The sequence below is a fragment of the Oryzias latipes genome, chromosome 12 (genome assembly GCF_053564925.1).
Source record: "Oryzias latipes strain Hd-rR chromosome 12, Olatipes_Hd-rR_3.1".
In the NCBI taxonomy this organism is placed as follows: Eukaryota; Metazoa; Chordata; class Actinopteri; order Beloniformes; family Adrianichthyidae; genus Oryzias; species Oryzias latipes.
This window is the reverse complement of record NC_136248.1, coordinates 7,007,068-7,023,253: the sequence shown is the minus strand read 5'-3', so window position 1 is coordinate 7,023,253 and position 16,186 is coordinate 7,007,068. Positions and strand designations below refer to the sequence as shown.

Below are 16,186 nucleotides of genomic sequence, written 5' to 3'. Positions count from 1 at the left end.
CGGGACCCGAGCCTCAGCCCTCGCAGGACTAAATCCGAGATTCGGCTCGTGAAAAGGAGGACCGAGCCAGAGGGGCCCACTGGTGAAGAACCGTCGCACTTTGGCGTGGATGTCGGCGAAGCTCACGACGGCAGGCGAAAGGCAGTTCGCTGGGCTGTGCCTCACGCCGGTTGCAATTTTGACCGCGCGAACCCCCAATCGTCGTCCTCGCGGAGAGGCCGTCGCACGGAGCGAGACACCGCGACCAGGCCCTGGAGACTAGGGTGTTGTTCGACAAAGGAAGACAGCTCCAGCGAAGGCGAGTACAGCGAGGGCGAAGAAGAGAAGGGCGAAATTCGCACGGCCGAGTACGAGGCCAAAGAGCGCGCGTGCAGTCCATCTGATGTCAGCGCCTCCTCCTCGGACGAAGACGACAAGAGTCGGGGGCGCGTAGAAAACGAGGCGGCCTCTCCGGAGGAAACCGAAGACGAGGCGGAAGAGGCTCGCGGCGAGCCTCTGTGTCCTGGTGCTGAAAGCGCGGGGTGTCGCGAGGCCCTCGCGGATGGAGGGCGACAGCCGGTACCGGGAGGCGCAATCTGCGTTGGACTCGAAGCCCTGCGGAAAGCAAACCACGTCGAGCCCACTCCGGCGCCTCCGCCTAGCCCAGTGGACGCCACGGAGCAAGACCGAGGCGCGGAGAGCGAACGCTCGCTCCGCCCGGGGGAGATCGACGTCCCGGAGTCCGAGGAAGGCGTCGAGGTCGCGAAGCGAATGGACGAAGAGCTGCACACTGCCATCTGGAGCATCAGCGGCCAGCCGTGGGTATCCCCGTCGATCCTGGGAGGCATGGTTTGAAGGTGATATTCACAAGTTGTCTTTTGTGTCACTGTGGGTGCGTTACAGAAACCCCTCCAGATATTATTTGACTTCGACTGAGGACGAGGAGTACGGTACGCTGGAGGAAGAAGCCAGCGCCATGCTGTGCGAGAGCGTCATCACGAAAGCGTACGACGACATCAACTTGATCACGTACCCCGATTGCATCGAGCCGCGCGCGGCGGAACCCCCAAACGGTTACCAAGTTCCTCCTCGGGTCGCTTCGACTTGCGCGGAGACGATTGAGCTTCCAGGCTCTCTACTTCCGCCACCCGAGACGGGTGACGAAGATCTCGACCATGGAGGGGACGGACGCCCGAGCTCGCAGCCTGACGTCGAGCCGCCGAAAGACGAGCCCGGCGCAGCGCTGCAGAGTGAGTCTCCAGGGCTCTGTCTCTCCGTGGAGTCCAACCGACGCGAGCCCAGGACGCCCGCAGAAGAGGAGCTTGCGTGCTGGAGCGCAGAGGGCAGCGCGGGGCCGCGCCCTTGGGACGGCATCCCCGGCGTCTCCCTATCCACGCTCGAAGATCTCATCACTTGCCCATCATGCAGACGGGTTTTCAACCGTGCGCCGGTGTGCTGCGGGTATCTCCTGCAACTCAATCGACCCGTGCAGTGCCTCTGCGGATGCGTCCTGTGCACGCTGTGCATCAGAGCGCAGGGAGGCTGCCGAAAGCACTGGGTCGTCTCCGAGAACGGAATGGTGAACGCCACGGCAAACGCGCTGGCTGACATGCCGGAGATGGAGGCTGTAGGAGCTTGGGAACTGGAGCGAGAAGGTAGCGACCGCTTCATGACGAGGATCGAAAAAGAGGAATGCGTTGAAAGGATGTTGGCCGAAGGGTCGCCAAGTGACGAGGAACTTCAGCGAGGTAAGAGGCACACCCTCTAGCACCTCGACCTTGCACAGCTTCAAGAGTCTGACTTTCCTCTCTCTGATTTCTCTCTCTCTTTTTTTTTTTTTTTTTACGCAGCGTTCCAGACCCTGATAAAGAATCCAGCAAACGACATGTCTTTCACCTACTGGGAAAATAAGCTCTTGCCTGAGTATGATGCCTACAGATACGTTTGCATGCCTCACATCCCGGGGTTTTGGGACCGCGTGCTAGTGGGGAAATGGTGCCCCGAGAGCACCCAGGCGGCCATCGGGCCCGACGTGCACCTGCCGCGGCTGTTCGACGTGGACATGGGCACGCATTACTTTCACTGGTGCTGTTTCGTGTTCAAGGAACAGATCGTCTTGGCAGCGTGGTGCACCACCAGAGTGTGCCAGGGTGGGAGCATGAGAGTCCTCCCACTGATCGACAGTTCTTTGAGGGAGACGGTGTCCGAGGTCAAGTTCAAGAGGATGATTTTCCTCCTGCGCACGTGGTTCACCGTGCAGTACCGCTCAAGGGAAGGCGGCGGGAGCGTTGAAAGGGACATCCACGTGGTCTTGGACTGCAAGCCGCTCGATGGACCCACCATCGTTCAAGCCATCGCTGAGCTTGCCGCCCGAAGCGGAATGGAGAAAGCGGATCCCAGCTACGTACACAAAAGGGTACGACCCTTCGCCTTGGACGCAGATGTGTTTTCGGCTAAAAACGCAGCTGCGGCCGCTCTGTTCGACTACAGGCCGCTGTCTTGCTGCCAATCCCAGACGCTTTACATGAACGTGGCAGAGGAGTTCAGCGACTGCCACCGTAACTCGGAGACTGGAAATACGCTGACCCGACCCATTTGCTACGAAGGTGACAAAAATGTCTACGTATGAACATTTTTGCTCACAATGTTCACATTATTTCATCATCATTTTTTTATATTATATTTTTTTTTGAAAAAAACAGGTGTGTGGAACATGATTGCATAGGAATTGTCATCGAAGTGTTTTGCTTTTACTCTTTTACAATTTGTTTTCTTTACCACAGTTATCTCAGAGGTTTCTTTCGACAAGCAGATGTTATTCCTTGTGACTGCCATTGAAACAGCGAAGGCTTGCGTAGTTGTCTTTCTACCTCGTGCATTTCTTTTTCATAGCATGCAATCCAATCACATGAACTGTACCCTCAGCATGCAATCCAATCACATGAACTGTACCCTCTTGAAATGTAAGACTTATTTTCCTTTTGTACTTTGAATAAAATCATATTGCTGTTGATTGAAGTACGCCTACTGTAGTCTCACATCTTCTCTCTACATTTCTTGGCAAACAGAATATGGAAACAAGCCAAGCAGTTGTGTTTTCAGAAATTATTTTATTCAGAATTTGTTACAAGATCAACACACACAGACAGTCAAACACTGTTGCATTTGAAAACAAAACAAAAAAGGCAGCACAGCAAAAGAGACACACTTTATACAAAGGGCAGGTACACTAAGAAAGAAAAGAAAAGAAAAGCCCTGAAACCCCAACAACCCAGACCTTCCGGTAGGAATTTATATGCGTTCCCCATCAGAGAACCGTAGCGGGACTACCCAGTTTAAGGGCGGTCACACGAGCCAGTGAGGGTGCCTCTGAGTAAGATGGCCGTCTTCGTAAGCCCCGCTGGCATCTTCCACCGTCATTTTAGACACCGGTTCCCTCATGTCGTCGAGGTCCCTGTGGACGTTCAAGGCGAGCACCGTCCTGTTTATCTTGGCCGAAGCGTTGAGTTGAAGCCCCACGCTGTCTGACAGAGTGTCCACCGCGCCCACCAGCCTGACAGCATCGATCCGGCCCCTGAGCGCCATGAGCATGTAGCGGAGCTGGTCCCTCTGAGTCTCGGCCGAGCGCAGCTCGTTCACGTACTCGGCGGTCACGGCCCTGTCACATGACTCGGAGCCGATGATCCCCTTGATCATTTCTATGTTCGCGTCCAGGCCCGTGATGGACCTGGCCACTGTGTTGATGGCGGCGTCCACTTCGGCCTCCTCCCTCTTCCTAATCAAGGCGATGGCGCGCTCGCGGTCAACTGGGTGCATGTACAGGGTCACGAAGAAATTGACCCCGCACAAAAGCACCAATTCAGCAAAGGCCCAGAGTCCGCGGGCCACCTTGCGCGCTAAGCCGGGCCCCCTGACCCGAGGCATCCTTCCTCCCTGCTTTCTCTTCTCTCTCCTTTCTCCCGCGCGCTTCGCCCGTTTTACGTTCCGTTTCCTCCCTCACAAGAACAGCCTGCGACCATGGTTGGGGCTCTCGAATATCCTGCTGAATATGGGAGCTATCAACCGAGCGGTGGTCTGCATGGGGTTGCAAGCGAACAGGCCCGTGCCGCTGATTCTGGGCGCGAGCCTGTCGACGAGGGGCTCGCCGCCCGTCGCGGCGCAGGCGCTCATGAGCTTCCTGTCCGAGGTCTTCCCGATGCTGTAAGTACCGCAGAAAGCCACCCCGAGCGAGGGCTGCATGATGTCCGTGGCCCGCTTGTTCCCATTCGCTCTCTCCGTGGTGTCCTTGAAGAGGTCCCCCACGTGATCCAGCACGCTCTTTTCGAACTCCGCCGCGTGCAGGGCGTCGCAGAAGACGCTGTGGTTGCTGTCCTCTCCGCCGTCGCCTCTGCGTCTGCCTCGCGACCTGAGCGCCGAGCTGAAGGGCCTGAGCAGAGTGGGCATGCAGGTGTAGGCCTCCGAGCGCATGAGCGGATCCAAGGGCACCTCGCCCGTGAGTCCCTGCAGGCTCTGGGACCGGCCGGTGGTGAAGATGTACGGCCTGCGGTAGCCGCAAGCGCTGTCGGACTCCGGGCAGAAGCCGTTGAAGGCGTCCGCGATCACCATGTCGTACGGCCCTCCGCGCCCCTCCAGGTGCACGTCTCCCCCTCGCACGTCTTTCATGTACAGGTTGGGGATGTAAAGCCCGGGCGACTCCAGGGTGTCCGGTATCACCACCGACTCGCAGTACTGGTTCACGGTGCACACCTGGTGAGTGTTGTTCGCCGTCGGGTTGCACAGCACCTGCGTGCCCAGCGCGTACAGAGCCGACTTTTGCTGCATCAGGGACACTCCGCAGCCCGTGAACCTCACTCCCCTGAACATCAGGTAGGACAAGCCGGAGTAGTAGACGGTGTCGTAGTGATCCCTGACCACGTCGTGAGTGAGCAGGGTGCTGTAGTGCATGCCGAGGAGCGCTTTGGCCAGGTCGTTTCCGATGCCGGAGATCTTCCTGAGTCTTATCGACCACATGTACGTGACCACAGAGTTCCTGTGGAATCCCAGGTCCGTGCAGGAGACGTGGCGAGAGGCCGTGGGCTCGAACTGCTCGCTGGCGTCTTCGGCGAAGGCCTCGGGCGCCACCCTGGAGAAGACGCATTCCCCGGTCAGACGGGCGACGGTCAATCCTAGGTTGCCGTCGATGCCCAGCTCGAGAGAGAGGTTCGGCTCCCCGTCCCTGTACCTCAGCGGGTCGCGCACCGCGTGGGCTTCGTTTTCGACGACGGGTTGCCGGCGATACACCCTCGCCCCCAGGCTCGGTAGGATGATCCAATACATCAGGTTGCAGTAGTCCATGTCGTCCAAGGTGAACCAGACGGGATATCCGCGTTCGTTGACCGTGGCCTGGGACCCATCTATGGCCGCGTAGCGCCGGTGGCTGAAGCAGCAGGGCATGGAGGCCACGACAGAGTTCGACCTGTCCCCCACCACGTTTCTAAACAGTGCCAGCACTCCGGTTATCAACCCCTCGAGCTGCACCAGGACCTCCTGTTCCTCCACGGTGAAATCAGGCGCATTGGCGCCGATCTCCTTGGCCCCGAGCGCCTTTCGCATGTACACGGCGCATATGGGGTCCGCCATCCAGGACCAGAACAGGCGGCCCCTCGTCCACCCATCCACTTCTAAGTCACGGATGGGCTGGTTCGCGAGAATCTTGCCTCTCATCTCCAGCATGCGCTGCGCACCACCGCGGTAATCCAGGGCTTTGCTGAGAAAGGTGAGGTTGAGGGTCACGGTCTTGGCGTGCTCGCTGTCTCCGAAGCGGGCGAGGAGCTCGCTTCCGATCTGCGCGATCTCGTTGGAGAGGCTGTTCATGGCGGAGGTGTTGAACAGGGCCACCCTGGGCCTGACGACCCAGCGCACGGGCTCGACGGCGGCCGATCCGTGAGAGGCGTCGTCCGGGGCTTCGGGCACAACCATGTTTCGAACGTCGAACTCCAGCAGCGACGCGGGGTTCTTGATCTTCTGGTACCAGTCATCGCTGTGCGCCAACTGCGCCATGCGTCCCACGGCGATCCCTCTGGGTCCGTTCCTCATGAAGGCGTTCAAGTCCCCCTGCAGCTTGTCCCTGCGCTCCCTGCCGAAGAGAGCTCGAGGACTGCCGAGGCGGTGCAGCTCCCTCAGCGTCACGCAGACCACGGCGCCGTCGTACTGGTGCAGGTACGAGACCGAGGGCGATCGCTGGGCCAGCTGCTTGTAGCCGACCTCTTCGGAGTCAGTGGCAGAGAGCACTTTGGACGGCGATATCTGGCCGAGCGCCGGAGCCGTGCAGCCCACCGTGAAGTACTCCCACTTGAAACCCTGGGTGTTGCTGAAAGCTTTGTGCTCCGTGGACGTCTCCCTCCCGCATCCGTGTTCCATCTGCACGCCGTCCACCAACGCGATGGGAATGCCGACCGAACGCCCGCCGCCGATCAGAATGTGGTTCACCGGCATCTCCGTGACCTGGTCCCTGAAGCTGGAGTCGTCCGCGAAAGCCAGGTCCCCGTCGCCCAGCTCGCGTTTGTTGACCAACTCCATGGTGAACTCGTGGAGCCCGTCGCCCCGCGACTTCTCGTCGGCGGCGGTGTAGACGCAGAACTCGGGCGCGAGCTTCACGTTTTCGCAAGCGATGCGCGTCCTGACGGCGCTGGAGTCTTGGGACACCACCCTGAAGAGGGTGTCTCCCATGACGAGGACCTCTGGCCTGTCGCTGCAGAGGACCCTGCGAGCGTTCTCCACCACGCACACAAAAGAATCCGGATGCGCGTTCACGGTGCCGCACATGAGCTCGGCCATCGTCAGCACAGAGTCCAGCTTCTCCGCTCTGGGGAGGGATGCGAGTTTCTGGCAGATCCTGTCCGTGAGCGTGGGCTGAGCCGCGCAGTACTCCAGGACCTCTATGGTCTTGGTGAGTTCCCACGAAGTCCTGGCCTGCTCCAGCTCCCTGCGTATCAGCTCCTCCGCCACGGAAGGCACCGTGATGCCGAGCAGAAATCCAAACTGCATGGTCACCACTTTGGACGTGTGCTGAAAGACCTGGCTGTACTCCCTGGTCCGAACCCCGTTTCCCACCGTGTCATAGGTACCTCGCTGGGCCTCTCGCTGATCCGTGATCTTGTAACGCCTCGTGAACCGCGTGCCCGTGGGCACGGACTTGTCCGGGATCAACATCTTGTACACGAAGCCCGCCAGCAAACGGCTCGTGTCCTTCTGCTGCTTGAAGAGAGACACTCCCATGTGGGCCTGCAGTATCATCACGACCGCGTCGGCCGACACCGAGGTGTTGGCCGCGGACGCCCTGATCACGTTCTCCGCCACGAGCTCGGAGAACGCCCCGGTCGAGTCGGCCAGAAACCCAGGCGCTTTGACCAGTCGTTTGGCAGCCTCCAGAGATCTCAGCGAGTAAACGCTGGGGTCAGTCTTGACCACGCTCATGGTGATTTATTTCTTTTTTCTTTCTTTTTCTTTTTTCCTTTTCACCCCCCCCCCTCTTCGGCGAAAGGGACCCTTGCGCTCACACGATCGCTCCGTTGCGTTCGCTTCCGATGCGCGAGGCTGGCGTTATCCTGTAAGGTCTGTCGATCTGGGTCCCGTGCGCGTAAGGTGGGAGCTTGCTCAAAGCCGCCAGCAGTTCCTCGCGGCACCTGCCCTCGTAAGTTAGTAAGCTTGGGTCATTTTGACCGTGGCGTTCCAAGAGCCTCTCCGCCACGGACACGTCCGAGGCGGAGTTGATAGCTTTCAGTTTCAACCTGGTCAGACCGATAGCTCTCTTGCGCGTCAGCGCGAAGTCCCTGAGGCGAGGTTCGGCTTCGTCCGCCTCGTCGCCTTCCTCGACGGCGTACTCGTCGCTGCTGTCTCCGAGGACCTCATAACGGTACCCGCTCGGGCCGCGCGCCGTCCGCCCGTTGCCGCAAAGGCAGCAGAGCGCCTTGAACAGTACGCAGAACATGGCCGACGAGAGGGGTCGAAGACGCGGCGGGAGCAGCTGAGTACGGGTGAGGAGCTGAGGAGCGGATTCTCATTAACCCCTCCCGGTTACCGTCCGAAAGTCGAGTCGAACAGAATTGTGACGATGAAGGCGGACGAAGAACCGTTCGACGTCCGGGAGGCGGCCTTGGCCGAGTGCGCCTTGGCGGACAGAGGGGACGCGAGGGTTCTAGAGGACTTCAGGAACGGCCGTTGCGCTCATCGTGCACGCAACCGTAATCGCCCCCGCGGAGAGGCGCGCTGGGACTGCTACGAGCAGTGCTACGACCTGTTGCCGCTACACAGGGACGTTGCGTCTTGGGCTTTTGTGAGCGAGGATCCGCAGCTGGCCGTGGTGATAGAGGAGATCGTGAACACTTTCAGCCCGGCCCTGTCAGTGGAGTTGCTGCTGTGCAACGTGCTGGGCAGCAACAGCGAGAGCGCCGCGTGCCTGGTCCGCTATCTCGTCGGGCACTACGTGGCCAACCGCCCCTGCTGCGGGCACATCAAAAGCACCCTGAGAAACATGATCCGCTGGACCGTGCTGGCGGGCTTCGTGCCTTGCCTTTTCCTGCCGTGGAAGAAAATCCGATCCCTCGGCCTCGGCCTGTCTGGTAAAGCTGCCGTGATCAACATGGTTTCGGGCTCCAGCGGGCCGGACGCGCGCCCCAGCAAGCGATGCAGGAAAGATGTCGAAGCGGCCCCGCCCCGTAGTGCCGGACGCCTGTTTGTGGTGTCGCCGGACGGCCTCAGCCCTCCCGGGGCCGCGGCTGAAGCGATCCAAGAGAAGGAGGCTCACGACGAGGCGCTTCCTCGCGTGCTCGAAGTTCCCTTGGACAGTCTGGCGGAGACAGCCAAGTTGCTGATGATGGCGTCGGTGCCCTGCGCGCCGGCGGCCGTGGTGTGTAAGATAGTCGCGGACTGGGTGAGGGGAGAGCGCGAGGCTTTCGTTCGGAACCCCGTGAAGGAGACAGAGCTGAAGATGTCTGTGGTGACTCTATGGGGTGTGATGAAGACCTTCGAACACGGACGGTGCCCGGTGGTGCCCGAGTGCAGAGCCTCCTCGTGCTTGGCCTTCTACGACAAGCGCACCGCTCTCGTCACCACGGTGGTGGACGGGGTCCTCTACAGACGAGCGTCGGTGTGGGACAGCAGCTGGTCGGCTTCGGGTCCTTCCTTTTCCTCCTTGGCAGAGAGGGCTCACGACACCGTCAAGAACTGGAGGACGCTTTTCGGCAGGATAACCAGGGGTCTGAACGAGGCCGCGGCGAGGCACGTGTACACCAGCGCGGGGGCCGATCGGTCGTCGCTGGCGCGTGTGGCAGACGTGATGCTCTCCTCGAGGGCCGAGCAGCGGGACGCTGGCATCTCGGTGGTAGGCAACGCGACCGACAGACCTTTGCTGGACAACCTGTCGCGAGCCCTCGCCTGCAACCAACAGACGGACATGCTGGGACTGCTGAACGACGCCGAGCTGCCCGACTCCTTGCTGCAGTCGGGCGCGTGCGCCTCGGTGTCCAAGCACAAGTCCGCCAGCGTGTCCCACAGCCTCAGCAAGATGATGGCCTCCATGATATCCGAAGGCAAAGAGGTCCTGCTGGTGCGCGGATTTCTGACCGAGGTCACCTCTCGTCCTCGCGCGGCTCTGGAAAAGCTCAGGTCCGAGTGCGAGGATCCCGGGCTGCTGAGGATGGCGGAGAACGTGTCCAGGCGTCTGGAACGTCGACTCGCCGAGCGGGAGGACGGGGCCGAAGGAGACCGGGATCCCGTGACCGAGCTCGGCTCGGACGTGAGGCTGGTGTGCAGCTACCCGTCCTCTGTCAGCGTTGCTCACCTGGAGGAAACTCTGAGCATTTGGACAAATTTTTGGCGTAGCGCCTTGTCGGGATTCAGCCACTTCAACAGGAGACACAACACCATACAGTACAACCACAGGGACGGCGTGAGAGAACTGGAGTCCGGATCCCCCGTGCACATCTTCCACAGCGCCCTGGTCGCTCTCCTCAACACGTCCGGTGCCACGTTCGCCGACAGCCTGTCGGGGAGAAAGCCAGACGGGTCCCTCTCCGTGAGCGATATCATGCTCACAAAGGATTCCCTGCACCCGCCTGCCTACGGCCTGCTGTTGGCGAACAAACTCGGCCTCAGGCCCTCTGACGTGAAAAGCTGCGAAGAGGTCACGACGGAAGAGCGGGTCCCGGGTGCTCCGCACGACCCGTCCGCGCTCTACATCAGCCCGCAGCCCCGAGAAGCTTCGGACAAAACCGCCGTGGGCACCGGGCGTTGATGAGACGACGAGACACGGACTCTCTCCCCGGAAGGCGACAGACTGGTCTCTCTGGCCTGTCCGAAACTGGGAACCGAACACGGTGGAGACTCTCCGCCAAGCGCCCGGGGCTGCCTTTCTACTCGCCGAGACGAGAGGGACAAAGCCCCGAGCTCTCTTTCGGCCCGATCCTGCGCTTTGCGCGTGGGGGCCTTGACGGTGCCGTGACGGGGAACAGGATCGTGAGGACAAACGGGAGGCTGAGGCGGAGGAGGAGGAGGAGGAAGCGATGAAGTCTCTTCAGGAGAGATCGTGGAGTTCTCCCGTCCGAATCGAGCAAACGTCGACTCCGCTTCGACCCTCTTCTCGGCTGTCTTTGTAGCTTTGATTCTTTTTCTGATGAAACCTACCCCGGAGGACTGCGCCCGCCGTCGTATTTGTCTTTTCGATCTCCTGCACGGCTGGCCGTCTCTCGAATTCTCGGGTAGGCTGTGTGTTGGGCAGTCGCCAACCAGTCCCGTTCTGACCCTCACGCGCTTCAGACCGGACCGTCCGGGCCCCGACTCGTCTCGTTGTGTCGAGACGCGGGCGGCCTCTCGACTCGAGCCCTCTTCGCGCCGCTCTCCTCTCTCACAGGGGCTCAGGAGGCCCTCTTCGGCGAGAGCGGCGAGACGTTCCGCGTCCCTTTCGGATGCGGGGCACAGGGTTCGTTCGGCCGTCGGGCTCAGCGAGCTGGAACCCAGCGCGCTCGACTCCAGCCACACGACGAGGCTGGTCCTCTCCGCGTGAAGCCGCGCTTCGCCCTTGAGCATCCACAGGGCTTCCAGGCTGAGTTCTTGCACTTCCTCCAGCGCTACCCTTATCCACAGGGTCTTCCGGCGGCCCGGCTCCAACGGGCAGAGCGCAATCAAGGAGGTTTCAGCTGGCACGCCGCTGTCCCCTAACGACCTGAGGAACCTGTTGATCTGTTCCACTGGGGCGCTCTTCCGCCCGGCGCGCAGCTTGTGCTCCTCCGTCGGGATGTACTGCACGAACGTGCAGCCCCGCTCAGATCGCACCACCCCAGTCAGGCAGTCGAGCGTGACCACTTCATCGCTCGCAAGGGTCTCGTAGATCCCAGGAGCCGCCCGAGAAGGCCCGACCGCCGCGCCGTCGACCCCCTCGTTCTCCGAGCGGAGATCTTTCTCGGCCTGTCTCGCCACACCGCTGACTGTGGGCGTTGCGGCGGAGGGACGGGCTCCGAGCGGAGCCGAGGCGAAGGCTGCGCTCGGCTTGTAGGAGTATGAGAACATGGTGGCCGGTGGAAGCGGCTCTCGTCGATTTCGCGGGTAATCAACAGGTCTCTGGGCTTGTAAATAAGCGGGTCAAAATCGGAGCGTCCTCGGGAGTCCGGAATCTCGATTCGCTCTCTGCGTGCGCCGGGATCTGCACGCTCTGGGCTGCACCTACTGGCAGACGACGGTCACGGTCAAACTGTTGTGCCGGAATATCATTTCGCAGAAATTCGAGACGATAGAAAACAAATGAAACAGCTCTCGTACAATTTTATTCGCAAGCGTTTGCCTTTGACCACTTTCTTCGCGAAAAGTACCTCGGAAATCTCCGAACAAATAAAAGGACAAAAAAAAGCTCTCGTACAATTTTATTCGCAAGCGTTTGCCTTTGACCACTTTCTTCGCGAAAAGTACCTCGGAAATCTCCGAACAAATAAAAGGACAAAAAAAAGTCTTTGTCACACCTGAACGTACTTTATTTTGAAGGCTTGAGACATTGAGGCAATTAAACAACTTTCAGTTTTCTTCTCTCGTTGCTTTTCGTTTGCACACGTCTGCTTTCAACCACTATTTGTTGTTGTTCTTTTACAGCTCATTGCCCCACTCTGAGATTTCCCGACAGAAAAAGTCTTCCTTTTTCGAAAATACAAAATGTTTCGTCCAAGCTTCCCCTCTCCGACCCTTTGTCCCCGGTGGCTCTGCTTTGACAGTCGAAGCCTTCCTGTTCGCTACCAGGCACGATTGACCGTTGAGCACCCGCTTCGTGAACATCAACCGGCCTTGAGCAACCCAAAGCCCTCACGGTCACAGTGGAACTGTAACACCTGAACATACTTCATTGTGTATGCTTATGAAACCTTGACGCAATAAAACAATGAAACAGCACTGTGTTTGTTCTCTCACAACTTTTATTTTTATTCAGATGTGTTCGCTGTCAACAACTTTCTGCGTGCACACAACCGTTTCTTTTTCTTTTTTTTTTCTTCCTTTCGATTCTTCTCTTCATCTTTCAACCTTTTTTTTTTTGTCAACAGCCGAGTCGTCTTTGTGGTCTCCGTTAAGATCTCAACCTTAGAGCCAAGAGTTCGAAAGCGCGGTCCAGGGCCCCGGAGAACTCATCGTCCGAGAGAAAGTGTTTCAAGTTCAGCTGGGAGAGGCACTCGCCGATTTCGCACGTGCTCGTCAGGTCTCTGGGCCTGTAAATGGGCTCGTCCCAACCTTCGCCCTCTTGCAAGGTCCACCTCGGTCGCGGACCGTCTGAACGAACCGGGGGGCGGCGCGCAGGAACCCTGGCTCCCCTCTCTGCGATCTCATACACCGCGTGCCTCCAGAACTCCGAGAGATCCAGAGACTCGCCGCAGCGGGGGCACTCCGCTCGTCCTCGGGCGCTCCCGGACCGGCCCGTGGGGACGCGACGGGCCTCCGCCGCCACCTGTGTCGGGAGCGTGAACTCGGCCCTCTGCCCGCCGCAGAGGCTCGTGTCGTCCGCGTCCGAGGGGAGCCGCGAGAGCGTTTCGGGGATCAGCCTCATGTATCCGAACACATCTCCTCGGCGCGTGTAGACAAAGTGCCACTCTCCGCCGAGCGCCTCGCCGGCCCGCGCTCCGTCGGGCTGCTCGTTGCGAACTCCGCCGAACTCGAGGGCCTTGAGTTCCTTGACGCGAGCTTCCACGCGGTCGAGCCTCTCCGTGCAGGCTGCGGTCAGGTCACGCAGCTCCTTCGCCAGCGAGCTCACCCGAGCCGCGGCTCTACGAGAGGTGTCCTCTCGTTCGAGCGAGCTCAAGGTGGATTCGTAGTGCCGGTTCACTATCTCCCAGACCCTGAGGATGGAAGCTCGAGGGAGGCTCCCGAGTTCGGTGCCGCCGCTCACTTCGGTCGTCATGGTAGGGGGGCTCGCTATCGTGGGGACCGCGCCGGTCATTTAGCCCGACCGCCTGGGCGAGCGTCGTCGCTGGCCTTGGTGGACCTGTCCAGCGCGTGCCTCAGCGTGAGTTCACTGTAGCCGAGTCGCGAGAAGTCGACGTCCAGCAGGTCAGGGAAGCCCTCCGGGGGGCGGCGGGTCAGGTCGTTTTCGCAGTGGCAGACCACGGCCGCTATCAGCTCTGCTCGAGCGGCCTCTTTTCCCTCCTCTCTCAGGTAGGCTTCGTGGGCCAAGAGCATCTCCCGGTGCCGCACGCTCGGGTTGTCCAGGAGCCACGGGACCAGGTGGACGAACTCTGGGTTTTTCTGGTAGTAGTTGGAGAGGACTCTGTCCTGAAACGCCGTCAGCCGGCTCCCGTAGCGGCCGGCGAATGAGCCCCTCAGCGCCTCCCTGTAGCCGGGCCAGCGCGTGGGGTGGTTCCGGTCCCTGACTCGCAAAAAGTACATCTCCGTGAGGTACACCAGGCAGACCTTTTCCCTGGTCGTGAGAGTGCCACCTCGCTCGTGCGCCAGCTCGCAGCAAAGTCTGTTGAAGTGGCCGTGGAGCTCCACGAGCGAGGCCACGGATGCCAGGGCCCGGGGGAGTTCTTCGGCCGCGCTCTTCACCCTCTGCGAATTGATGGACATGGAGGAGAAAAGTTGGTGCCTGTTCTCCTCGCCCGTCACGTTTACCGAGGAGAAGAAGAAGGGAGTGTGAAAGTCCTTTTTGGTGTCTTTCATGCGAATCACCACGCTCGCGGGGTTCGCCACGCCGTACATGTAGCTCGTGAGGTTTTCGTTGTTCACCTCGAAGGGCTTAGCGGAGACCACGCAGGTGCCCTGGGCCATGGACACGGTCTCGAACAGCCCCCTGAAGTAGGGCTGCAGCGCGTGCTTCGCGTTGGACGTGTAGTTCGCGCTGCGGCTGGGGTTGGACGAGAACTCGATGCGGGTGTTCTTGTAGCCGTGTCGGGAGCTGAGCTTCTTCTTGTCCGAGACGAAGCGGAGCCTGCTCACGAGCTTGGTTTTCGTCGTGTTGGACTGCTGAAGGGCGTAGCGCCTGAGGCTTTCCGAGTACACCACGGCGCTGAACTTGCGGTTGCCCACCGTGTTCACGTGAAGCACGTGGAGGAGCACGGAGCCGTTCAGGTCCACCACGCAGCTGCCGGCGGCCCTGAGGGTGTCGTTTGTCTCCTGCGGAGAAGGGCGCCGGGGCTCTGGCTCCCCGCCTCGCCCGAGCACGTCGGGGCTAGGGACGACACGGTACGGGCCTACTGAGCCAACCAAGTTCGCTGTGGCATCGGTGCTGGTCCAGGAGCCACAAAACCGCGAGCCAGCACAGTCGAGACACTCGGGTCTCTCGCAACATTCCTCCCCCCCTGTCGGATCTAGGCCCTCGCTGTGCACGCGGGTCTGGTGGAAGAACGGGGCAGTCTCGCCCCTGCCACGCAGAGCCGATACTCGCTCCTCGCGCCTGACGGCGGCCTTTGCGCTGGGAGAAGGGTCCATGCTTGCCGTGCAAAAACAGCGCCTCCCTGAGCTCGCTGGAGCAGAGGGCCGTCGACTGTAGCGGCCTTGAGAAAAACAGCTCCGCGTTGAAGAGCAGCAGCCTGCGGTTGCCGGCGTAAACCAGCACCAAGTGGGACCAGAGCAGCTCGCTCGCGATTTTCACTTCGGCCGAAACGTCAGGGGAACGGCGCACGCAGTCCCACTCGGGAGGTGGAGCGGAGGAGAGGTTTTCCGTCAGGTACTCCAGGGCCCTGGTCTCGTACGCGAGGCTCGGGGGCGCCGCCGATCCCCCGGACTCGGCGGCCGCCGTCAGTCTAGACCGCAGCGTCCTCGCGGCATCCAGAGCCCTGCCGTGACAGTCGCAGAGGAAGCACAGCCTGCAGTAAACGGGCAGCAGCTTCCCCAGGAACCGCACGCGGCCGGCCGGTCCGGGCCTCAACCGCCCGAAAGAGCCGTGGACCTGAGGGTCGTAGCCGACGTAGGCGCGTGCCCTAGGAGACCAGACGTCAGGGCCGGAGACCAGCTCCAGATGCTTGACCAGGCACTCTACTAAAGGCAGGTCGGCGAGCGAGGCGCTTCCGAGTTCGTCGACCAGGTATCGGATCAAGTGGGCGCAGTCGGTTATGTCCACGCAAACGGGAGGTTCGCGTCCCGCGGACATCCCCGAACTTTTTTTCGTGGCGAGCGCCGTCAAAGCATGCTACGGCTCGCTCCCGGACTGGGAGGGCGAAGGCGAGCCGAACGATGAGCCTCCTGTGCCCAAGAGAATCAGGGAGGAGGACGACGACCGAGGAGAGAGTCCTATCGACGTGGAATACAGGAGGCTGTACGGCGAACTGAGGGCCAAAGCCCTCTCTGACATAAAAGACATGGTGCGCGAGCACGTGGAAAGGCAAAGCACGGCCTCGACCTCGTACCAGTTCATGAACATGTACGGGCTGTGCTCCTTCGAAGAGCCCCGCGACCCGCGCGATCGACACCACGGCAGGGAAGAAACGCCTAGGTGCAAGTTCACCAACCTCGCGTGTCCCGTGGCCCGCGAGCGGACGGCAAACTCGGAAATGCTCGTGTCGGTCTGCGGGGCCCTCAGCCCTCTGGTGAGCGCGCGCGTGCAGCCCGGAGAGCTGCAGCTGACCCGCTGCGGGGAGCTCGATTACAGCAGGGCCGAGGAATCCCTGCGCAGACTGGAGGCCCGGCGCAAAACAAGGCCTGTCGGGACGACGCAGGAGGGCCGCTTGGGAAACACCATCGGGAGCATGGAGTCCCGATTCGC

At 60.6% G+C, this 16,186-nt stretch overlaps 1 protein-coding gene across 1 annotated transcript; it reads left to right on the top strand.

Annotated features, from left to right (window-relative positions):
* The first annotated feature begins 401 nt into the window (after positions 1–401).
* LOC144996214 (uncharacterized) lies at positions 402–2,997 on the top strand. Its single transcript, XM_078955505.1, has 2 exons — positions 402–1,727; positions 1,830–2,997. The coding sequence occupies exons 1-2, from the start codon at positions 542–544 to the stop codon at positions 2,606–2,608; spliced, it is 1,965 nt and encodes a 654-aa protein (XP_078811631.1). The 5' UTR covers positions 402–541; the 3' UTR covers positions 2,609–2,997.
* The last annotated feature ends 13,189 nt before the right edge of the window (positions 2,998–16,186 follow it).

Coding starts and splice junctions, on each gene's coding strand:
- LOC144996214 (XM_078955505.1), top strand. CDS start 542: ATGGAGGGCGACAGCCGGTACCGGGAGGCGCAATCTGCGTTGGACTCG. Junction 1,728..1,829: donor TGACGAGGAACTTCAGCGAG/GTAAGAGGCACA, acceptor TTTTTTACGCAG/CGTTCCAGACCCTGATAAAG.